This window comes from Leptosomus discolor, chromosome 7, assembly GCF_034619465.1.
Source record: "Leptosomus discolor isolate bLepDis1 chromosome 7, bLepDis1.hap2, whole genome shotgun sequence".
Taxonomy (NCBI): Eukaryota; Metazoa; Chordata; class Aves; order Leptosomiformes; family Leptosomidae; genus Leptosomus; species Leptosomus discolor.
In genome coordinates this window covers 18,520,447-18,546,082 of record NC_141397.1, presented here as the reverse complement: position 1 = coordinate 18,546,082, position 25,636 = coordinate 18,520,447, and the positions used below count along the sequence as shown (strand labels likewise).

Sequence of the window (25,636 nt, the reverse complement as noted above, 5' to 3'; positions counted from 1 at the left end):
TAGTGCTGGTCTGAGATGGGGTAGAAGATCCAAGGAGGCCGAGGTGTTGGCCAGTGAAGAAAACTCAGAGGAGATGGGCACAGAGGAGGTATGTGCTCACGAAGCTCAGGGAAGAATGTAGGGGGTGACAGCAGCCTTGTAAGGAAAGCTGAACTGAGCTTAACACAAAGGGCACAGCAAAGTGACCTTTGTTTTAGATAAATGGCACTATCAGTTACGTGGATCACCTGCTTGAGTAAACGGACTTTCCTGAGTTAATCCAAAAGGCGTGAATGTCCTCCTGAGCCAGCCAGACCAGCACAGAGGAAGTGTCTGAGTATAAAATATGGACAACTAACACACAAACTTGGAAAAATTCAATAGGTTTGAGCTGGCTTCAAGCCACATATTCCTTTCCAATGACTGAGAATACTCAGTGTCATGATGGTGAAGAATATAGAGACCGGCCCTGGGAATCACATTTCTATTGTGATTCCACTGTATATAATAATTGCTATATCATGCTTATATTCTAGTTTCAGCTTATTTCTGTATTACTCTTCTAAACCACAATCCTACATAATGTCAAATATCTTTATATAAGTAAATCAGGTATTAAAATATTGAACTCTTCTCATGTGAAACATCTGAAGGAACCTGGTCAGAGAGTATTGAACTCTGACAACCAATCAATCAGAAAGAGTCTCAGGAGGAAAAATCTGTGGGTTGTTAAAATGATATTACTTACAATCTAGAGCTCCAAAATTGCCCCTTTTTATTTTTATACAATAAAAACCCCAATAATCATAACAAAGAATATAAATAGAGTAGATTAGAATCTTCTCTCTCAACCAAGCAGTAACAGCCATGGGAAAGCAGTGATAATGCTGTTAAGTGCCTATTCTCCAGCATCCTCTTCCTGTGAGCTCACAAGCCAAAGACATTCTCAGAACTGTCATCTTACTATGCAATGAACAACCAATTTTAAGGCAAGTAAGTGGGGGTTGGGGTGGGGAAATAAAAGGCATTATGAAAAAAAGGAGGGGAAGTCTTTTAACCAGGAAATTAAAACCAGGATCTAACAAAAGCCTTAAGTATGTTTCTAATTTTGGCAAAGGAGGAGACTCAGCTTCTCAAAGACTGTCTTTTTGTCTGGAATAGAGCTTTGAGATTTCCAAACAGGCAACAAGCAGCGAAGAAATTTCAACACACAGAAAAAAACAATGAAATTGAAGACAAAACAGCAAAAGAAAACTCTATCAGGACGTTGAATGCAAGGGAATGTGCTGAGAACTGGCTGTTTTTAAGACTGATGCAACTTTTAAAAGCTAGCACAGAAGAGGAGGAACTGTTTTAAGCTGATAGTTGCTTTAGAGTTCCTAACAAGAGAAAACAGGAAATACCTAAGGAATTGTTATTTTGGTTTTAGCAGATATTAGGCACAGACCTTTAAAGTGCCACAAGAGCGAAAGGATATCCTCTTTGAAAGAAACATGAGTCCTTTTCTAAGAGCTAAGATCAATTGCAGAAGCCTGTAAAAATGAACTGATGCATGTGAATGTTAACATTCCTGTCTCAATTCCCCATCCAGCTCAGATGAGATCTAATTCCAAGACACAGGTATTTCAGCAAAAAAACACATGCCAACAAATTAAAAGCAGTATCCAGATGGAAGATGCAGACAGCAGTGGTCTCAAAAATTGGCACATAACGGAAAAATATCAGGAAACTTAATTCCTTAAAAAGGATTACCTAGGAAAACAGATTTCTAATCTCTAAAACCAAAATAAACCCCATCAAAACCATCAAACCAAACACAATCTGACTTTAAGAAGAGTTAATGAGCTTGAACTAAGATGTAGGATTAAAACCCAGACTTCTTTGAGATCTGCTAGTGAAAAAGTATATGGAAAAGCTATGCATTGATTATTTTTATTATTCTTAGCACTCCAAACTTCCTACATGATACGAAGCAAATCTTCCCTTCTTTGGTCTCACCTTCCCTGTCATAAAGAATGGCCAAAGATTACTCGTTACATTATCCTGTGAGTTAATTAATTTGTAAAATGCTCAAGTATTAGGGACATTGGAAGGAATGGAAACAGATATGCATACTGAACAAACAAAAATGTCCAAAGCATTTAAAGTATAAAAAGAACAGAACTGCTTTTTAATGTAACTGGATGACAACATGCCTCTATAAATAGGGTGATTCAGAGGCGTTCCTAGCTTGTTCAAATAAGTCAGATAAATTGATTTTGATCTATTTAAAATTATTAACTTTCATTTGTCTTTAAGAAAAAGATTCAAAACTGTCCTTCAAAACCTCAGCAGATGTTAGAAAATGAACTTTGCTCTCTCACCCAGCTGCTCTTTTACTCTTTAAATAGAAGGTTCAGACTTGGAAGATCACTGCAGTTTAGGACAAATATCAAGCATGTTCTTAAAATTTTAGTAAGGGTTATTTAATATGTGCTAAGAAACCTTTCTTAATCAAGGTCATCAACGACATTTTTAGGGGGAAAATCTGGTGTGACAGGTGGGACCACAACTCAAGTTTTCTCAGACTGTTAGGCTGTATCTTCATCTACAAAAATCAACAATGCAAGGCATATTCAAGTCAACATCTTTCACACAAATCACAGCTCAAAAAGTCCAAGCAAAACAGACAAAGAAAGACAAGTAGCTGTCATGGAGACTTAGCTCCAATGACACAAACTTGTTATCAAAAGAGGTTATCAGACAACAGAAGGTTTCCCCTATCTAATCTGTCACATTGAAAAACATTAAGCAATTCTGACTCTGCATTGAGAAATGGACAGCAGCGGATAGGCTCTAGGTCCAAGCCATTGGTGTCCAGTCTATCTACCAAGAGTGGAGGAATCTGTGCTGTGTCATCAGCCAGCAACCCCCTTCCTTCAGGAGCAGATAAGTGACAAGATGTAGACAGTGTTTGATCCAGTGCTGCAGGCACAGGACATGTAGATGCAGGATTGTACTTACAAGAAGTTCAGTGCGTCTGAGGCTGCTCAAAATTTCCATAGAGGAATTTTTTGAAATGCTGGCATTAAAGAGACGGTGACAGCAAGGCAACACTAGCTGCAGGGAAGGCACACTGCGCTAAGCCTGCTGGGAACAGGGAAGTGTGATGGACAACCATTTTATTAATCAAGATACTCACTCCAAGTTGATCAGCAGGAAGGAAAGTGAGATGCAGTCAGCTGTTCTTTGAGTAGCTGCTTGTACAGGTTAAGTTTGCATTTACCAAGAAAGCAGCAGGTTAAAAAACACTAAAAAAATGTAACAAAATAAGAATTTTTAAAAAAAAAAGAGCAAACATACAGTATTTCTAACAGCTGCAGCTCTCAGAGAAAGCATGCACTGTGGAGTTTCCACTGTGGTACCTAACAAAGATCTCTCTGCTCATAGGTCTGGTGGAAGGACTGCCATCCTAACTAACCTGGTGTCATCTCTTCCTCTGACTGAACTTTCTCTGCCACATCCCCCTTAGTGTACATAAACTGCTGACAGACCCATTGCTGGAATCTGTCAGCTGTGTTAGATAACTGAGTTACTCTGATTTCTTAACTAGCGTTTGTAAGTTTCGACAGTCACATTTAATTTTACTATATGTGCCTGTGCTGGCTAAAGCCTTTCACAGTGCCTCCTTAGGGCTCTATTACAGGTTTCTGATTGAGACTGGACTGCTTGGGATTCATTGTGTTGCTGGAAAAAGGGCTAATTACAATGGCAATTTTGCACAACAGCTACTGCTAGTCTCTGCCTGTATTGCTCTTCCCTTGCAGAAGGTTAGGAACATGAAAATAAATAGAATTAAGTTTGTGTATGTTATTAGAAGATGTGCAGCAACCAGGCAGAAAGGTTTTCATGTTCACTGCTAGGTACAGGATCTGATGCATGAAAAATGGTAATGAGATAACAAATTAGCCATTGATTCAGACCCGTCAGTGGTGACTGAAAACCATTATGTGGTGATTGCCCTTTTTTAGGGGTCTGTTTGAAGTATGTTGGTGGTCCTTATGTATTTCCTAGGAGAAAAACATCTGCTGAACAAAAACCACTATCAAAATCAATATAATTAGCATCTTTTTGAAACTCTTGGCTTAAAGGAAGGGTGGATCTTTTTCCTGAGCCTGAGCGGATCTTTCTTGTGTGACAAATAGAAGCTTTCAGTTTCCAAGTTGTTTTTGTTGGATAAAGAACCAGTTTTATTTCCCAGGTCTGACAGTCTGGCTTCATCTATTAATTTTCATACACTTGGTTATATTAATGTTGATTAATGGTCGACAGTTTCATCTAAGCCTAAGAGACTTCAATACCTAAGTATCCATATAATTTAATGGGACAGATACACCTCTCACTCAAACTACTTTTGTTAGGGTTTTTTTGTGGTTAAAATTCGTATTTTTTTAAATGGAGAGTCTTATGTGAAGTAAGGCTTGTAAAACTTGGCCTTTGAAAAGTATTTTCTCATACCATATCCGTGCAATCAAAAAGTTAAATTACTCCTTTCCTCCTCCTCTCGTATTTTTTGGTTTCTTTTTTCTTTGTTGAACTGCAGCAATTCTGAAAATACAATATACTCGAGGATTATACATAAGGTAGTGGGGGAAAAGCTACATATAAAATGCTGTTTTAATGAGCTTTTACAAAGAGGATAAATGTAGAATCAGACATTCAACACCTTTCCCCTCCCTCTTGATGTCTCTTACTTCATAGAAGGTAAATTGCAGACACATCATAGACACTAAGGCAGTCCTAGTAAAATGTAAGCTGTTTTGCCCCTCTTTCAAGTTCCAGTGATTGAGCCTGGGAAAGACTGTTCTATGATCTTGTGATCAAATGCTGCCATTCAAACAAGAAAGACTAACAGAAATGGCCAAGAAATGGGGTTTTTACAGCTGCTAAGGACTGCTGACCAGCATAATGACATTGTTGTTGTGACCAAAAAAAAAAAAAAAAAAAAAAAAAAAGTTAGCCTCCTGCTTTCCTAGTGCTTTGTGGCTGAATTGCTTTCCTCTGTTGTGCAGTATCATTTGAGGAGGAGAAGGGGGAGAGAGAGACTTCAATTACACAAGAAGCTCCTGGTATACAAAACATGGAAACTTCTGTCGTGATCCTGCTCATCTTACTTTGTCCATACGAATCACAAAGGGAAAGATCTTCACACACTACTTCAGACACTTCACGCTACTTCACACTCTCAGGGTGGGCTCCCTGCAGAAGAGTCCTCTATGCTCCTCTGGTGGCACAGAAAGGTTTACTGAGGGAGGGAAAGTGGCAGAAAGGCAAGACCAGGAAGGGAGGATAGACCCCGTATACTCCTTTCTTGTTTTATGTGCCTTACCTCTCTTGTTACACTCCCTTTCTTGCTACACAGCCCTTTCTAAAAGCATCATCACTAAATTTCTCCCAAAATGCTTAAGGACACACCAAACACCCACAGGCTGACTTCCGTCCACAAAAGCACTCAGGAGTTCAGATACATAGACTCTCTTTCAAGACACCTAATTCTTTGCAAGCTCTGCCAGTAAAAATGCATTGGGACAAAACCTTCCATATACTAGCCTTGATGGAGCAAACCCATCTGAGAGCCTCTGTGAGGCTGTCAGCCACCCAAGTGTGCTCAAAGGCAGCAGCTGCCATGTCCCCATTGAGCCCCACAGGCAGCACAGATCAGGCACACATCATCTGGACATTTCCCGATTTACAGCGGTGTTCCAAAACGTGTGAAAAAATCAATGCTCCAATTTTATTGGGACATCTGGAAAGTCCAGTCCCAGAGGCTCCTACTTCTGGCTGAAATACGGATGCCCCAAGGAGTGTGTCAAAAAGTATCTATTCGTATATTGTTAAGCTTCAATAAAACTTTTTTGTTCAGGTTAGCTGGAATTTACAGGGCAAAGGTTCAGACTGAAACTTCTCTATACTTATATTTAAAAATGTTTAATGTAAAGCAAGTGGAAAAGTGTGAGGGAGGGAGGAAGGAGGAGGAAAGAAAGAATTTTTCTATGAAAGGACTGAGAGGGAAATAATTTTCCTTGGTTAAAAAAGATCATGTAAACCACTTGCTGGATATTACTGAGCATAAGACACTATAAGCTCAAGTGGTTAGTCTGTGCTGAGCTAGATTGATACCCTTGCTCAAGTTAGCTTTTTAAACGAGTTTTAAACTAGCTGGCTCAGGTGTGACAAAACTATACTGCAGCAGTAGGGCCTGCAAAGCAGATGTACTCCATCATTTAAAGTGTCCTGAAGGGACTAATAAAGTAATGCAGGAAAGGAAGAAACAGGAGTTGTGCCACTGCTGGCCACAGTTGATGCAAAAGCAGAATTCCTCCCTGAAATCTGAATCATGTACAAATGACTTTACAATGTTCCACACTGTTTCATGCTCTGGTTTGCATGTTTTTATTTGTTTGTCTTCCTTTGTTTTAAATTGCCAGCCCTTTAGACCTAAACAATCTGAAATTCAAGCTGTGAATCTTTCTGGCTCATACATTTTGCTTGCCATAACACCTGCGTAACTCGTCTGTCTCGTCTTGGATTTTACAAGTGCGTCCAAGGAACAGCACTGTCCCTAGACCAGAAACTTGTCGACACTTCCGCTGATGTATGAGGCACGACAGAATTCAGTGCACACGCTCTCAGCTGCACTGGTTATGCAGCAGTAACATACAGAAGAGACTTTTTTTGTTCACAAGCAAATATATCTGCCCTTGCATACAAAGGGAATGGATTTGCTGAATTAGAAGATTTACATAGTCACTCTTCACAGCAAAAACGCACTTCGAGCTAAAAGAAAAAATGTATATATTAAAATTAGTTTAGATAAACTGTAGCACAGTTCATTACCACTGGATATTACAAATGAAAAAGGACTGCAATTCTCCATTTATGCTGCAGACTTCCCAGAAATCTTATGAAAGATATGACAGGTGATACCGTGACAGAAAGAAATAAGGAATCATCTTTTCTCATTTATATGCCATATTGTTCTCTAACCTCTAACTTCAATCTTATAAACCAAGTGAAAGATCTTAATCCAAACTGCAGTAATGCTGTTTTATACATTGCGACCTAACCTACTGCAATACCACAAACTGATCTTATGTGGTTTTTATTACTTCTAGTTACAAAACAATAAAAAAAAAACCCTGTGAAAGAATTTCTTATTAATTATACAGCCAGATTCTAAAAATAAGTATTTTATAATACGGTTATTTAAAATACAAAAAGATATGGTTATTTTCCCAACAACTTACAGACCAGTACAAGCTCAAATAAAACAAGGTGTAAATATGTAGCACATCGTATCTTTGAGACTATCTTCATCATCACCACCTTTTGTTCTAGAAAAGCAGGACTTAGACAATGTCAGCACTCTTGCCTTTTCTCACACAAATTCCTGGACAAATCCAAACTACATGATTTAGCACCGATACACACCACCTAATATCTGAAATACAAATCAGCTCAATCGCGTTCCTCCAAGAAATAAGTGCATACTAGCTATTGGGATTTACTGGGTAAACATCTAATTCTGTATCTTCCCAGTCAAAGGGAGTCTTTGAGCTAAATGGAAATGAGATCAAATCCTGAGTAGACAGACTTTTTTTTTCCCCAGAAAGTATCCCTTGCCTTTAAAAAAGATATAATTTTCAAAATCCAAGAAACCTAGGAAATTTGGAATGGATCTTTGCGGCAAGACATGGAGATGTGTGCTATGAAACCTGAAGCATCTATACAAATGAAAGGAAGTTGTAGCAAGGTGGTTGTTGGTCTCCACTCCCAGGTAACAAGCAATATGACAAGAAACTGCCTAAGTTTCGCCAGGGGAGGTTTAGATTGGATATTAGGAAAAATTTCTTCACCGAAACGGTTGTCAAGCATTGGAAGAGGCTGCCCAGGAAAGTGGTTGAGTCACCATCCCTGGGGGTATTTAAAAGACATGTAGATGTGGTGCTTAGTGACGAAGTTTGGTGTTGGACTTGGTAGCATTAGGTCAATGGCTGGACTCATGATCTTAAAGGTCTTTTCCAACTTGAACGATTCTATGATTCTATGCCAGCACAGCAAGGACACCTGAAGGTTACCTAAACATAATTCTGTAGAAATAAAAAAAGGACCTAAAGACAGAGAAACCTGTCTTGTTCAGTGATACAAAATGACACACTTCACATTTGAAATTCTTAAGAATGCCATGAAGCAACACAAATGTTGTCTGACTTTTAAAGGCTGCCTTTGAAAGAGACAGACCAAGAAACACTTGATTTCAGTTGAAGTCACAACTTATTGGAGATACATGGCTGAAGAGTCAGTACAGGCTGGATTAACTACAAGCGATATTTGGACGAGCACCAGAAGGAGGACAAAGCCAGGAGCCTCTGCTGGTGGTGTGTGACAGCCACGGCTCTAAAAGGGAGAGCAGAACATGCAGCATTGACGAGTTTGGACACACCACAGAAGTCTGCACAAGCCGTAAACAAAGCCACAGGGAATTGCTTTCTAAGCAAAGGGTTTTCTGTTTTCTACTAATTCAGTATCCATTCTGTAGTTTCTTGGTTAGAAAGTCCATCTTTATGACCATCACCTGCAAAGTCTACATGATCCTAACCATTACGTGATGTCCAAAAAATTAAATTAATCTCTATTTCCCTAGGGACAGTCTCTTTTGACAGCTGCATATACCACCAAGGCACCTCTTAACATCCGACATGACCCAGACAACAGGTCCACAGAACCTGTTCTGCACTGCACAGTTTGTCAGAGAGACCTGAGCTGGGGACTGCCGCCTGCACATTGCTGAGGATGTGGGAAGCACCTGAGGTCCAAAGCAGGAGGAGTTACCGCGGCCTCATGGTCATCACCAGGACTCAGGCAACCAGGGCTCAGGCAGGACAGTAACAGAAGGAATTAAAGATTTTAACTGTCTGTCAAAGATGAAGACTGGAAGCTGAGAGAAGTTAAAAGGATGTTTAGAGGGTTTGAGATGTAGAAGAAATTTCTGCTAACAATGAGCTGAGCACATGCATTTGTGGAGCACAAAAAGCAAAAGATAAGAGCGATTCCATAAAAAATGACAGCCAGGAATTGGAAACAGGATAAAGAAATAGAAAAATTGTTAACCAGTTATTTTTTACAAAGGTCTTTACATGGATCATATTTTCTGATACAGTAGGGAAGGATTTATATACTGCAGTCAGTAGATAACAACGAAAATATGTACGGAACTGAATTCTTAGAAGGTAGACAATATAAAAGATTCAGATAACATTAACATCATATATTTAAAGGAACTGAGGACACAAGTGAGGGAATTTGGGGTTTTTGAATAAAGATAATTTCTGAGGATAACAATATGTAAAAGATAACCCCCTTTTTAAACTAGCTCCACCGAGTATTACTAGAACTAAACCTAGCAGAATATCCTTTATTCTGTTTAACTTCTCTATAGGACTCAAAAGATGTTTCAAGCTAACTACAACCTGATATCTAGTTTCTACATTTCGCTACTATTTTGTCTTGTTTAAAATGTCAAACACATATACATATATACACAGAGCTAGATAGAAAGACATGAATATTTATAGTAATGTATTACTTACCTTGAGAAAGCGAGGTAAGCTCCCCAAGAATATAGTTTTGGGAGAGTTTTTCAGTGGTTTATGCGTATAAATGAAAAGACAATTAAATAAAAAGATAAAGCACCAAACTAAAAGAAAGGGGCTAGAGAGTTATCAAACAAAACATTTTAAGTTCATTCTTTCATTCAGAAAAACAATTTATAGCATCACTAATGACAAACAAGATATCGTTTGTTCATCTACTAAGAGAAAAACAGTGGAAAATGTTGCTACTATACATTGCATAGTTAACCCTCAACCAGAATACTGTTTTCTCATGACCAAATCTCCTAGAAAACATGTTGCTCCGAATACAATATTCAATGTTCTAAGTCTGCTTCTCTGAAGCAAAGATTAAGTCTTTGAATTTACTCTCTGTGGATGGAGAATCTAAGAGATGACCTAAGAGAAATATTTAAACTAAGGAGAGAGGCACAAACTATTCATTCATTCTAGTGAAATGAATCCATAAAAATGCAGTGCTTGGGACCTTTTAAAGAGAAAAATTCATGGCCAATAATGATTAAAGCATGATACGAGTTATTTGTAAATACATCTGTATTGTTGCAGATAATTCCTTTCTATTTAAGAGTTTCTGCTCTAGTAAAAGCCAGCCCCCAAATGCCACAAGAACTGTACTTCTCCCTTCTTTCTTTTTGTCAGATATTTGTAACCATTAAAATTATCAATAAAAGCCACACAGAGCTACTATGAAACAGGAAGATTCTTGACCATGCATTGCAGCATTCATGTGTCTCACTTTTTTGAAATTCTCCCTGAGACAGGAATTGGCCCAACGTCCTCTGACAACCAAAAGTATTTACAAAGCAAACAAAATTTAGGAAGTACTATAATGACTAGAAAATGCTGTGAGGGAGCATAATGGACATATCAGCAGAGGATAATTACCGCAATTGAGGCATGTTCCTGTGAAATTCCAGAGAGAAAAGTAAGAACTCATTAAGTCTTTGCATTTAATCAAAAAGAGAAAATGAAGTTTTTTTAAAGACATCCAAGGATACCAGAAGATGAACAAAAACTCTATGCAGACTGTACCCTAAGCTTGTCCATCCAAAGAGAAATCAATTTGTCACTGACAGAAAAGCTAGGAATTACTTGAATTCAGTGATTGCAAAATGTGACAGATTAGCAGGATTTCACATAAAGTCTCCTATTCACCCATAAAAAGAGATGCAGCACTTAAAGACTGAGGGCGAGCTACCTGCATCATTAGTAGTGCCCTTTGCATCTTGATGGGGATGTACAGCACTATAGTCTGATACATTCACTTGCTGACTTCTCTTTCAGAGTGGCAATACCGGGCCTATACAATTAGTTTCATGTGGGGCTGCACTCTGTATAGGAAGAAAATATGTCCAGTAGGCCCTCATCTATTTGTCTCAGACAAGCAGTGCTAATAAAGAGAAACAAAAAAAACCCACAAAAAAACCCACTAAAAAAACAATCGCTCAAGCTACTCAGAGTATTTATGCAGTTCACATGGAATCTGCCAAGCACTGAATTTGCACATTTCTGGAGATGACTATACCTTCTAAGTCTGAAAGAAATGCAAAGATATTAACTAATTATTTGTGGGACAAACAATTATTTTGTACTGTATATCTAAGACTAAACATCATGAAATTCTTATTAGTTGAGCAAGCAGGACAGTGGAGCAATTCCCTTTGGAACGGAACGAACCAAGGAGTTAGAGAAGCACAATAATAACAATAATAATTCACTAACATAGACGCAATACTGCTCAATTTACCTAGGCATTACATATCTGACCAGCAAAATGTTTCAAGTGTCAGAAAATAACCTTTACATCGTCACTGCATTAAAGCAGAGTGGTCAGCTCTACAATTTTTAAAAAACAGACAGCACTTGAAGTTAGAAAGTCAAACAAGGAATTATGTATTTTTGCCTTGGGAACATATAGAATCCAGAGCCTCCAGAGTGCCCTGTGCACCCTCGTCTCCTTGCAGATGCATCACAGCTTTACCCTTTCCTGCTGTATTGTTGGCCTGGGTCAGCTTAGATGAGTGATTCCTGGCTAGGCTCAAATGTCCAGATACACCACAGTGACTCTCCTACAATTTTTATCCCATTTTCAACAAACAAAAAAATACATCAAATTAAATTTGCATCTCATTTGCCAAGGAAACACTAGTTGGGACAGAGCTCTGTATTCAAAATGAATGTTTGAGATAACTCTTTGGGAGGATATAACTAAGCCATGGACCATGGTTTATCCATTCTGAAAGCCAGAGCCATCGTGCCCAGGCTTTCTGACGGGCTGTTCAGTATCACGTGAAAGCTACCTACTCCAGTCCTTCTTCCATTGTGACTTGGTAACCAGGCACAACCACCCCCAGAACATATGAACACCTTCTCCTACAGACATGGTATTCCCACACACATACATCCCACTGTGGGACTAGGATTACATCTCAGGGAACACAACTAGGGAAGACTGTATGGATGGAAGCTAGCTGCTGAAACGGTTTGTCTGGTCCATAATCCCACTGCCTCAGGAACCAGGGCAGTACAAAACGGCCTGCAGCGAGGCCAATTTCTTTCTCGACCAGCAACCTTCTATTAGCTGGCAAGCATGAACCAAAACATCAGAGCTTGGGTGAAAGTAGATGTTCACAAAAATGTAAAACCCTCCCAGTTCACTGCTACATCTGAAAGAAATCCAGCTGAAAAACCTAAATCAATTTAATTTAACCCTAAAAGGATTGACTAATTTTCTGTCACAGTAAGATCATGTCTTTGAGCAGTAGAGATTAATAACAGAGAGTGTTGCATACTTCCACTAATGTTCTCCAGTTCCTCATTCTTTAACTGAAATCCATAAAGAGGACACAGCACTAACCAGAGATTATTTTCTTTCTATTCCAATTACTGGGATGCTGGGAGGATAATTTTCAGGCTCTGATTGTGATTTTCCAAGTACACTAGACTTCCTTCTCCATGCCGCAAGATAAGCAACTGCCAGGAGGGAAATAAAGCAAGATGCTTCTATCTTTGCTAAGAGGCTTAAATACAGGTTCAGAGTACAGATGTATAAGCTGAGTAGAAGCTCTAACAGGAATCTACGCCAAGATGAAGAAACCAGGATCAAGTGGGTTTTTTCACTGGATCAAAGGTAAATGAGTGGCCAAGTATCACTTGAATCAACCCAGCCACTCAAGCGATCATGTTTGTCTTCTGGTTTCTTAAGATGGCGAATAAATGCAAAAAATCTTTTCAATGCGGATGTAAAGGGTGCCCTACTCTAATAATGAGGCACAAATATTCTCTTTTATCGGATCAAATACCCTATGATAATTTCAATTATCTGTGTTTGGAGCTACAAGGTTTGTCCTCCAAAAATGGAGGACTAAATGGGATCTTACAGACATCTAGTGCATAGTTAAGTGAGTTCAGTTACTGGTTGAGTGGCTTTGCCCAAGCTGCATTATGCTTTAACTGCATCTGATCAGTTCTCAGGTAAATGAAAACTCCTAAAATAGTCACTTCCCAGCTCATCCTTGCAACTAAATGCCATCTGATCACAATCACAAGAGAAACACAGTAGACAATTTTCCCACACGGACACCTTCTTCAGGAAAATAATCATGTCCTTTAACTGAGAAAGCAGCAAAAGTTATAACCATTAAAATCCAATTTCAGTGTATCTCTTGGAACAAAAGTAAGTAATGATACTATCTGATCAAGACTCCCATTTTGATGTCCCACATCGTTCACATTGAATAGCCAGTATATTCCTGACTAATTTAAAAATTAAAAGCAAGAAAAAAAAAGAAAATTATTTTTAATGCCCAGCTTTCATTCTTTACCCTGTAGCCTTTTTGTCTCTGGCAGGAACTGTGAGAATAATCTACTTTATTTCTGGGTCAAATGATGTCTCCTCTCGGAGACAACTGGAAATGTGACCATGGAGCATGCAGGGTTATAATGACAAAGATGCACTTACTGATTCCTTGCTATTCACACTCTTTCCATTGGGTGTTGCTATGATATTAAACAGATTACTACTGGAATTCAGTGTATGCATACAGAAAGGCATGCCAAAGGTTTAAGGTCTCTGCCTATGATGCTTTGCCCATTGCTCTACACAGACCGAGTCTGTTGTACTTCACAAAGTTGGTGGTATACTTCATTAGTTGTTGTTGAGAAAAATTGTCAGTGACTACTTTTGAAAAAGAAATACATAAAATGGAGTCTTGCAGCTTGTACTAAAAGTTTTATACTCTTTCATGAAGGTGATCTGACTAAAATTTACATGTACATTGCAGCACTCAATTACTGCACACACTAGCTGTGCAGATGGCTCTCTTTTAATTAGAGTATTTAGTGTATCTTCTGCATAAAGAACCAGGCAAAGAATAAGGAGCAATTTAATGAAAGTAACCAAAAAAGGAAATAGTTTAATGGAAGTTAAAAAGAAAAAGAGAATAACTTGGGAGACAATTCTTGCAAGGTTTTCCTGTTCATTGAACATAGCTCTTCAGACAATCTGAGTGAGAAATCTTTGCAGATCTGTGGCCTCGGGGAGGTCTTGTCAAGCACTAAGAATCAGGCAACTGATTCTTCTAAACTTTGAACAGTTGATGGCCACATAGATGACAGCTGAAGATTTCAAAAACAAGATACTGGTTGGAACTTGGCTTTCAATGTGGCATAGACATGCCAATGAATGTATTCTACGGGTACTGTCAGAAAACGGCAGGATTTCATTACGTTATGGCAAGTACAAATGGTCCAAAATCACTTCATATTTGAAATATCCTCAGTCAGTATTAACAGCTGTTGCTGTTAATACTAGTAACAGTAACTAATAACACTAAGAAGTAACTGTAAAGATTAAAAAGTTACTATAACCTGAAATCCTGGCTTTTTTACCCTATAATGTAGTTACTGATCTAGTTATATTACTAGTTTGTTAGAAAAGCATGGGCATTTACTTATGTGGCCTCTGCTCTAATTGGAAAAAAGTCACACACAGTATATGCATTTAAAAGAAACAAACACAGTGTGACAACATGATTTTTATATGTACTTAAATTTGCTGCTGTCAGGCATAAATGCTTGAATAATACAAAATTGGGCAAGGAAGAAGTTGCTATAAGTCATAAAGGATAGGCTTCACCCAGGGAAGTTGTATGCCCTCTTAGCAGGGCCAGTAATATAAGCCTCTCTCAACATGAATTCCAGCATTTCTGTATTTTAAACTCTTCAGTGAATTTTAAATTTCATAATGATGGCCAGACTTACCTGGTAGACCGGGTGGGGTTTTCAGATATTTGCCATTAAAATGTTGAATTACTACTTCACATTTTTCTGTAGACTCCATTCTGGAAAAGAGAGTGGGATGGGGGTAGAGGCAAGACGTGTTACTAGACTGTTATGAAAGCTCTCAGTCAGAAAAAAAAAAAAATACAAAAGGAGAAGCAAAGGACAAGCACAGTCGCTGAGAGAAATCTTCAAAGCTGTTATTGCTGATTTCTGCAGAGAAACTGGTTGAGCTTATTATGGTATGGTGTGGCTTGTGAGAAGGACCTGCCACTCTCAAAGCCTGCAGCTGTGCCCAGCTGTGCGTGAGCTGCAGCAGCGTCAATGAACAGTCCCCTTTTGGCTCCAGGGGATCACCCTGAACAGGGACATCCTTTATGTTCTCATGTGCTGCTTGGAAAGGCAAAGGATGTGCTTCTAGATTCCTTATGCACCCAAAATAACATCAAATAGCATGAAAACAAACAAACAAACAGGATTTGGAGAAGAATCCAGAGGATTAAGCAACAATTATTAAGGATTACAGTGTTAAAAAAATAACCTGCAAAGACCGACTGTGTAGCAAAACCACAGACAATGCACGTATGCCTATACAACACATAGCCAAATTTTGGGTGAAGACAGAAATTTACATGTAATACTGGTAAGTGAAATGTCTTACTGTTCATCTCATACGACTACAAGATAACTTTCAGCATTGAGACATTAAAGCATTAGCAGTGAACTGGTACATATATTATTGAAGGAACTGTAAAGAACGCAAAGCGACTAGTCAAATCCCAAACCACAGCTACACCATATCTGGGAATCCACCATTCCTTGAGGTCTTGTAAATTGACTGCTCACTAGTCCAGAGAACAATTGACTTTGCTACAGAGTGGGTATAGAAACTTTGAAGAAAGGAAAGAAAAAAATGGAAAGCTAATAAGCAAGCAAAAAGAAAAACCATACTGCTTTTGTTTTTCTTAGAAAAATTCTGTTTAAAATACATGCTCAGTGCTCCTTCCATACAACAGTGCTTACCTCCAGGTACTCTCTCCAAAATAACTCCACTGATAGACATATAGCTTACTTCTCACCAGTCTAGATCTTTTTTAAATGAATTTATCCACCACCTTTCCTGTCCCATGTTTTTGGGAAAGAGTGGCTCACATAGAACAGCAGTTTGTTTCCCAGGATACAAGTTTGCCAGAGTTCAAAGGACCACCCCACCACCACTGATAAAAAAATACAAATCCTGATTGCCTGATTAATTCTCTGAGCAAGTCAAACTCTTTCATCAGTTTGTTTCAGGTGGAATTATTAAAAATTGTCCCTTCCAGACTTTATCACTGCATATCATGTGGGCTGGGCCATTTTTACAAACACATAGACAGCAACTTAGATTGTTCACTTTGGCTTCATTCAGATTTAACTAAGTGAATGTCTGCACTGAGTCTTTAGAGACTCTTGTCTCTGAAAGAATAAATGCAATAAAAGTCTGTTTTCTGTAGCTGCAGGCACTTGGTGTCAAACCATGTTATGTTGCACCACGCAGCAGTGACAATTTCATTTTAATACATGGGGTACATTTTAACAAGCCAAAGCAGTCCCTGCAAAGAATGCAATATATAAGCTGCCAAGCAAAAGAGACTCAGTGCACTTCATGCATTTTATGTGGGAAGAGAATAAAAGTGAAACCCACAGTGTTCTCGGATAAAAAGGCCATCATTCGAATAGCACTCTGAAAAAGAATGTGCACATTTTCTTCTCAAGTTTCACAATTAACGGCTCTCAAATGCCATTGCTAGCTATCTGTAATCTGGCACACGCTTTGCTTGAAACCGACACTGGCATTATCGACTCAGTTTGAAAAGGCAGCACAATAGACAAAGCCGTCTATACGTGTTCTCTTCAGATGTGTTGCTGAGTAACAACTGCATCCATCCTTCTTCTCCCCTATCTGAGTCCCCAGGTGCTTTCTGCAACGTGTGCCTGTGGGGTAGACCTTCCTTCTGGCCATGCCGAGGCTGGCCAGGCAGCTGCTAACTAATCAGGGCAGCATCTATCCCGTGGCCACCTAAGTACGAATTGTAATTTACGCTTGTCCACAATACCTATTCTTTAGAAATCATAGAATCATAGAATGGTTTGGGTTGGAAGGGACCTCAAAGATCATCTAGTTCCAACCTCCCTGCCATGGCAGGGACACCTCCAAAAATAATGTTTTCGAATTTCATTCTTCAGGATGATTAGCTCACTGACTGACTATGAAGAATGAGAATAGAATAACCAGGCTTATTGCTAAAGTGGTCTGATCCTTGCCATCACAAGACCCTGGTTTCAGTTTAGTGAAAACTCTGATCAACACCAACCACTTAGGTGGCAATGTCTATGGCAGGTGCCCACCCATGAGCTGAACCTATCTGCACACATCAATTCAGATATTCCTCTTTTTCTTCTTGTTCCAGCCATGAAGACTAGCCATACCTGGGAAGAAGACCAATAAAAATACACTTTGCTTAGGTCCACACTAATAAATTCTACCTACTTTTTCTTCAAAAAGCTGAGGCACTCCTCTGTTGTAGAATATCTTTGGTATTTTTCACCTGTGTCCATATATCTCCAGGTTCTGAAGACTAAGTCGTAAAGTTCACAAATACGAGTAATTAGAGTGTTTATAGCCTACCTGATTGGAAAGGAAGTGAATTTAAAAAAATCTGAAAAGGAAGACTTTTTATCTTCTTTTTCTACCCACAGTTTGCAAATTTCAATTCAATTAGTAAAAAAAAAACAGAAAAATGGGGGGTGCTTAAGCAAGTATCACAACCAAATAATTTGAAGTTCATGTCTTGCTATTAAATATTTATTTTAGATCATTTAAAAAATGGTACATTACTCTCTCCACAGACCATTGTGGCTCCAAAGTACTCATTATGTTTTGTTACAAGCACTAGGGAACATTTACCATGAAAAAAAAAAGTTTTTTTTAAAACTAAAGCTCTTATACATGCTTATTATAAAGATTGATGCAGTGTCAAGAAACAACCTAATAAAATTTATGTACAAGGAATAACATAACAATTACATAATTATTACAGGAGAAATATTCAGTACCATGTAATTATCAGTTAGTGGTAAAATGTGGGTTTGGTTTACATATACCCTATAGTCACTTTGCTTAATAATAATACTAATGTAAATGAGAATCAGGACTATATTTTTTATATCCAGAGTAAATATTTAAAGAATAAACTGTTACTACCAAATTTATGTTATGATCAGCATATGAACATTGTTGTTTTCTTGTAAGAGCCGGAATAATAAATCTTGGGTGGCAATGTTTCTTTACTATTTAAGGCATTTTGCAAAAATGGAAGTTGGTAGGTAGTAGCAATACTATACAGTGAAGGAGTCCAGAGAACTGAGGCCATATTTGGAATACACACCAGAGAACTCAGTTTCTTTAGCATATCAAAAAGATGACTAGAGGGGCAGTCTGACAGCACTGCCTAAGTACCTTTGTGGGGAGAATAAACTAGGTACTAAGTACTTTAATCTTGCTGAGAAAGTTCTGACAAGAACCAGATAAATTTGAAAGAGAAATTAGGCAGAAAGGCAGAAACACTTAATTGCAAGGAAGATGATCCACTGGCACACATTAGATAGAAAAGAGGTGGCTTTTTTTTTTTTTTTTTTTTTTTTTTTTTTTTTTTTTCTGGTTGATGTCTTCAATCACTTCTCAAAGTTGTATTTTAGTGAAAGACAACTATTATCTCAATATCGGGTAACTGGGAGTACTTCAACTGCCTGTGACATAAAAGAGGTCAGGGAAAATGATCTTAACATCTTAAATACGATAAAGTTGCAAGATAGGTTTGATTAGTATGAGCTTTCTTAGTACCTCCTTATGTTCTCTTCATCCTTCTATGGCAATATGTTCACCAATGTGATTTATTTTGCTAATTTAATTCCAGGCATTCTAAGACCCTGATACAGCGGCAACCTGTGATTTTCCTCTCTCCTGAAACTGACTTAGATATCTTATATCCTGAGCTTTTCAGCTGGCAAGAGATTGCTTTGAGATGTTTGTGCTTTTTTGGTTTGAATCCATTTTATGCTGGGAAAAACGTTCCCTTTATCATTTACAGCCTAGGAAGAGATATCAATTTTGACAAGTTCTCCTCAGCCCTCATAAATTATATCTTTTCCCAACACGTCTTGCCTGTATACTCTTCATGTTCAGTCCTGTTTGCATGAATAACAGGAAATTGTCTCAGATGAATATACAAAATCTGCAGAAACCACTCCAGTGAGGACAGGATGGACTCCTCTTTTCTGGTGAGATGGTCCACACCTTGCAGCATCACCCATTATGCCAAGGTGACCATTTTGAGCTGCCTGAGTGAGCATTTCTGCACAGAACTAGTGCTCTCCATTGAGAAACTCCTTTGTTTCAGAGGAAATCCAATATAACTAAATGACACCTATGTTATCCTGAAAAACCCTGAACGATGCACAGCTTCCTTTGAGGAAAAGACCATATAAATGAAAGGCTTGGCTCTCTTGTTTCGATTCAGTGGAAACTGGAGCACACTCATTTCTGCTGAAATCCATGCAAAAATTCTATAAATAGAATAATGTTCCTGTGGGGGCTCAAAATCTTGTTTCCCATTTTCTGTTGCTCTCTTTCAGTTGCTGAGTTGAATACTGTTTCCAAAGATTGAAATTAAGACATGGAAAATGCAGACAAACAGGAGATAATTTTAATAAAAAACATACGCATGCAAAGAAAAGCATCCCATTGGAAGCTCTTCCAGAAGAACAAGGTACGGAAAAGATAAGGATGATGCCCAAACTCCAAAGGACAAAGTGGGTACATGACTCACTTCAGACTCCCCAGCTCTGTAACAAAGTGACAGAAGCATCTGCTTGATATTGCCTTTTGCTCTGAGATGATAAGAGACAGCTAATTGAGAATCTCTTGACTTTGGTCATTTGCTGGGAACAGCATCATAACATTCTTTTATGACAGTTTGTGTTGGACAAATTTTCTCATGTTACAGGAAAAGAACAGTAAGAACAAACAGTCATTTCCACCTAGACCCAGGCTGATTTATGCTACTGTCTTCACAGTCTCAGGTTAAGCATTATACTGGTGCCCGCCAGCAGTGCAATACTTGACTGTCTGACTGTCAGCATTTCCATCATAAATTTCTGTTTTCAGAGGCTTATGACTTCGTTGTAAAATGTCGCTTGGGGGGTGAATCCTGCAAGGTCGTTTTAAGTTACAAGACAGCAAACAAAATAAAAAAGTTAGTGGTTTCTAACTTTCTTTGTACTTTATCATTTAAAAGGACCTATAAAATGCTTGCTCCGCTGTTCCGCTGAGTGTGGTACATGTATGTACGGTATTATTACTATTACTATCTCTATAGGGAGGATACTTAAACAATACTTGAATAGTATCTGACTGTGAGGTTATAAAACGCAATTTTTATTTAATTGATTTAGTGGTATCAGTAAGTCCCACCCCAAAGTATATCCCACTGCCTCCTTGTCCCCTTTTCCATGTCCCAGGGAGTTCTTCAATTAAACTTACAGTACCTCGGGCTTGGATTATGAAAATGGCTCAGCCAAATTATCTGATGGCTCCTAACTTTCCTTATTCCTCCCTCTTTGTCTTTAAGGGCTTCATATCTATTTTCATTTTATGGACTCCCACTGATACTTGTCCTGGGATCCTGCCCCACCTGTCCCTCTCTGGAGTTTGCTTCTCCCTGAAAATGCAGCTCCATGCCTGGGAATTTTCTTAGGGATGTACTGAGTCTACCGAAATTTGGTCCAGGTTGCAATGCCAGATGGAAATGCGAGGGTCTCTGAGATAACATACTCCCATAGACCTCCCCAGCACCCTGCAATAATGCTGTGATCTCCCTTCCAGGGAGACCTTTCAACGGAAATTTATCACCACAGGCATTGGAATATTTTACAGATATCACACAAAGCCTTTTGGGGCATGTTTGGGATTTCCAGTTTCATCTGAGATATCTAATTATAAAGCAATTTCCTGGGTAAGATGTAGGATGTGACAGATCATTCTTTTGACTGAAAGTAGGAATAATCCTTATAATATCTAAGCCTGCACTACCATCCCAGATGATGGATATGTTCAAGCTAAATTTATAGCACCTTTCCAACTGCCTTCAATTAAATCCCTGAATAAGGAAGAACGAAGCATTTCCCCTCTTCACAAATGCATCCTTAAACTGCCTGGATGTTCTTTATCCCTTGGTGCTGCTGACAGTTCTCTGCCTCCAAGTGGCATTGTCACTGGTCCTCAGAAATCTCCCTCGAAATATTCCCCCTTTCATTTAGCAGAACAGCACTGCTGCTTTGGCTCCACTATGATTGTGTTATTTATCTTCTCCCACCTTAACATCTGGAACTCACCCTTTACAGGCGTGTGGAAAGCCAGGTCTTCCAGCACATAGAGTTACCTCTTTCTAAGTGACAACACACCTTCAGGATGAAGCTAAATATTTCCCTCCATGCTCTCTGTACCTTCTCCTATCCAGTAATTCCAGCCTCCCTCAAAGACTTTCTCACTTACTCACTTCCTCTGATCTCCTTTTTACTCACACTACCGCCAGCATTGCTAATGTCTTGCTTGCAAAACACAAATCATAAGAGATCAGACTCAAAATTGTATCTTGAAAAAAGTCTTCCGTGGCTTTTTTCCTCTGTTGTTTGGTTTTGGGTTTTTTGGGTTTTTTTTTGAGGATGAAGGACTATGGTTAGGAAATCACTTACACTTTTAAATGAAAGTTAAGATGCTGAAGTCATTAGATGACTCCCAGCAACAGGGATTTAAGAGAAACACCTACAATTTTAAGTCTTGTGATGAAACCCTGTGTGAGGACAACACTGTGTCATTCCCTCTTTCAACATACAATCTTACAACAGAACTCAAAGCTTCTCACCTGCACTGCCTCTTTTTCCCAATTCCTTACTTCTTTCCTCCTCCGCCGCCTAATTTCTCTCTCTGCTATACAATAGGCTATGTTTAGTCCCAGCTTCTGTTTGCTGGAGACAGCAGAAACCCCACACTACTAAATGACAACAGCAATATGATCCCCGCAGAATGCCAGCTCCCATGGACAGCCTGGAGCCATGTAGCATGGTTTTGAAGTACAAAGCACAGGCCAGGGGCAAAGCAAAGGTGGGTGTCCAGACGTTATGGCAGTTCTCTTTCAACTGCATGGACTTCTGTGGAGCTATAGTTGGGGTCTAGAGCTTCCCTTTTCTGGCCCTCTGCTTGTAACTCTCCTCCCCAACATCTTCCCTGAGGCATACCTAGGCACAGTTGCATTCAAGCCATGGTGAAATGCTCTGGAAAGTTTTGGGAAAATCTGTCCAGTTGCTTTTTAGGGATGCAAAAGAGAGTAAACGCTTTCACAGCTTAAAAAAAAAAGAGCTAGCCTTGTGCGTACGTACTTTAAAGGAGGCTGAACTCTAATACGGCCAGACATTACTCAGATAATTCTGATCCAAGAACACTTGAAATTACCCAGGTTATAAATTATTAAGTAGCCACCTGCAGTAGTATAAAATTAATGACACTCATTTAGGAGAAAAATCTGACAATAGCTGTCTACCACAGTCTTTACTTCCGACTGCTTTTTGAATATACTTATTTTGAGATTGACTGTTCACATAATTGGGCAGATTCAAAAAGTTATTTTTAATCATCATAGAGCTCAATTAATAACTTTGAAACATAAAATTTCAATATTGCTGGATGGTGCATCATTTTAGCATATGCACCTTTTTCTCTCATGCTTCTGTGGCTCAGTTAAGAGCTATACTAAGCAGCATGGCACATCCACAAGCAAGCAAGATACACTGGGATAAAAGGCCCCAGGTTAGAAGGTACAATAGCCAGGATCACCACATGGGTTGCTGATCTGAACTTCTGAAATCTTACCTGGACTGAAATAAGGCTGCCATCCCCTACCTGTACCGTATTTACACCCACTCACCGTGTGCTCACACTGTAGGTACACTAGAATGAAACCTTCATGACTAGAAGCACAGCCTAACAAATTAATCTCTTTGGATTGACAAGCAGGAATAAGATACCAAATAGTATTTTATTACAAAAAGAAGGTCAGATGGTCATGTAATTAAATCTTGTATTGATAGTTCTGCAAGCACAAGAATCAGCATTCAGCTATGGTTTTAAAGTCCTGGATTAACTCTGGCCTGATTCAAGTCAATGGGCAATCAGCTGTATACTTTGACGGAGCAAAGGTTCTACCCTTCTGTCATTTGCATGGTGAGTTACTCAACCTTCATTTTAGATCGCTAAGGGTTTCTTGAAATACGTTACATAATTAAATACACTACCCCAAAAAAAGTTAATTTTATAAAGTGCAAGTTTATCTGTCTGTTACACTAATCTATATTTCGTGAGTTAGAAAAATTCATATTATTTGCAAGAACGCATAAGGAACAGTGTGTCATCTTTCAGCACAAATGTTTTACCTTTTTTAATATGAATTCAGAAAATATTATCTTGACATTCTTTGCGCATGATGATCTTTCACATCAAGGACAAAGGTAACACTACAGTGTCACTTATCATGCAGGCTACCTTTTTATCATACAGTACCCCGTTTCACTTAGGGGTGTTACGACACTAACAGAAGTGCCAGGATATACCAAGATACGGTGTATTTCAAAGAAATCTGCAAGATGACGAACTCCTTTTGCCTCCTTTACAAAGCACAATGTTATGAATATTCTGTAGAAACAATGATTTGGGATTCTTTTTCCTTTTCTTTTGAAGCTGAAGACCGATTTACAGCACAATTGCAAATTTCTTATTTGCTTTTTCAATGCCTTTCCATATATAGCTCTTATTCAAAAGAAAATGATTTGATTTAAGAATGTTTCAAGCTGAAGCGAATCTATGTAAATATTCCCTGAGAGTAAACATGGGAACTTGTCTATCTGTATGACAATGAAGTACATTGTAATAATATGTTGCCCATTCTGCCTAAAATATCTGACTACTCCGACAGGGCTTGTTATATGCAAATATTTCTTCTTAAGCTCTTCTCACAGGCTTGAGTTCCCTGCAGCTTTCAAGGAAGCCACATTTCCTCATTTATAGTTCCTCCCCTTTGCTCTTCCAACTGCTAAATTTGCTTTTTCCTGTTGCAAAATCTTTGCTAAACATTTAAACAGTTTCTTCACCAAGTGTGTGCTTTTGGCTGTAGGACATTCATTATTATCCAAGCTTGATACTGCATGGATAGCTCACTATTCCTAGTGATTTTTATTCACATATACATACATACAATGAACTACAGTTTTAGAGCAATGAAATGAACATCCTTCTGCATTGGTATTCTTCAGCTCAGTGGAAAGAACAGACATACAATCTGATACAGGTGCTGCTCTGCATTTTCCACAGCTATGAGGCTTCAAAGTTATGCAACAGACAGCATTTGCAAAGGATCACAGCCAGAAAATGCGCATGAATCAAAAAAAAAGTAAAAGTTTCACCTGGCAAAGCCGACTCCTCTGCTGACTCCATTAGCATCTCTTAATATTCTGGTGGAAATGACATGTCCAAAAGGTTTCAGCATATTCTCCAGTTCCTGTTCATCCATGGAAACGGGTAAATTTGAGATGTATAGATTTGTGGGATCTTGCTCTTGTTGCTATGACAAAATAAGAGAAATATCGTCAGTTAGGCTTAGCACAATAGAACAGCTTATGGCTCCTACAATGAGGGCTACTCAAAATAGGACAAAGCCAAGAATTTATAGCTGCATTAGAAGCAAAGCTGGGCAATCTGTTCATGATGACAATATACTTGCCAAATTTCTGCAAACTCTCATGCATATGCTTAATTCTGTGCGTGACTGCTCTCACTGAACTCAGTGACAGTACTCATTTATAGAAAATTACTCTCATGCACAAGCATTCTCGGGTTTGTGTCCCAATTTAACAAACAGATTGTGAAGAAAACATGATTTCCACAAATGTGCTCACTGTTAACATAAATAAAGAAAGAAAACTCATCACATGTTTTAAGCAGATGTGCTTTCCAGCCTGCAGACTTCCCATTCAACCTGTTCATCATCGAATCACAGAATGATTTGGGTTGGAATGAACCTTAAAGATCACCTAGTTCCAATCCCTGCACCACAGGCAGGGACACTTTCCACGAGGCCAGGTTGCTCAAAGCCCCATCCAGCCTGGCCTTGAACATTGCCAGGGAGGGGGCAGTCACAGCTTCTCTGGGCAACTTGCTCCAGTGTCTCACCGCCCTCACAGAAAGGAATTCCTTCCTCATACCTAATCTAAATCTCCCCTCTTTCAGTTTGAAACAGTTACCCCTTGTCCTATCACTACCCACCCTGACCAAGAGTCCCTCCCCACCGTTCCTGCAGGCCCCCTTTAAGCACTGGAAGGGCACTATATGGTCTCCCTGGAGCCTTCTCTTCTCCAGGCTGAACAACCCCAACTCTCTCAGCCTGTCCTCACAGGGGAGGTGCTCCAGCCCCCTGATCATCTCCATGGCCCTCCTCTGGTCCTGCTTAAGCAAGTCTATCATGAGCAAGGTTAGCTGAAAACAGAGAACACTTTCCATAGTATCTTTGCCTCTTTCTTCCTCCTCAGAAATGTCTGTGTTGCTAATGTGCAACAAGACC

General features: G+C 39.0%; 1 protein-coding gene across 1 annotated transcript in view; it reads right to left on the bottom strand.

The window, feature by feature from the left end:
* The window catches only part of RBMS3 (RNA binding motif single stranded interacting protein 3), a 709,828-nt gene that overhangs the window by 122,544 nt on the left and 561,648 nt on the right, over window positions 1–25,636 (bottom strand). Inside the window, exons 7-8 of the mRNA XM_086467847.1 lie at window positions 24,483–24,640; window positions 14,913–14,992 (exon numbers count right to left, since the gene is read on the bottom strand). Of these exons, the coding sequence (XP_086323973.1) occupies window positions 14,913–14,992; window positions 24,483–24,640 (238 nt within the window). The remainder of the gene's footprint in view (window positions 1–14,912; window positions 14,993–24,482; window positions 24,641–25,636) is intronic.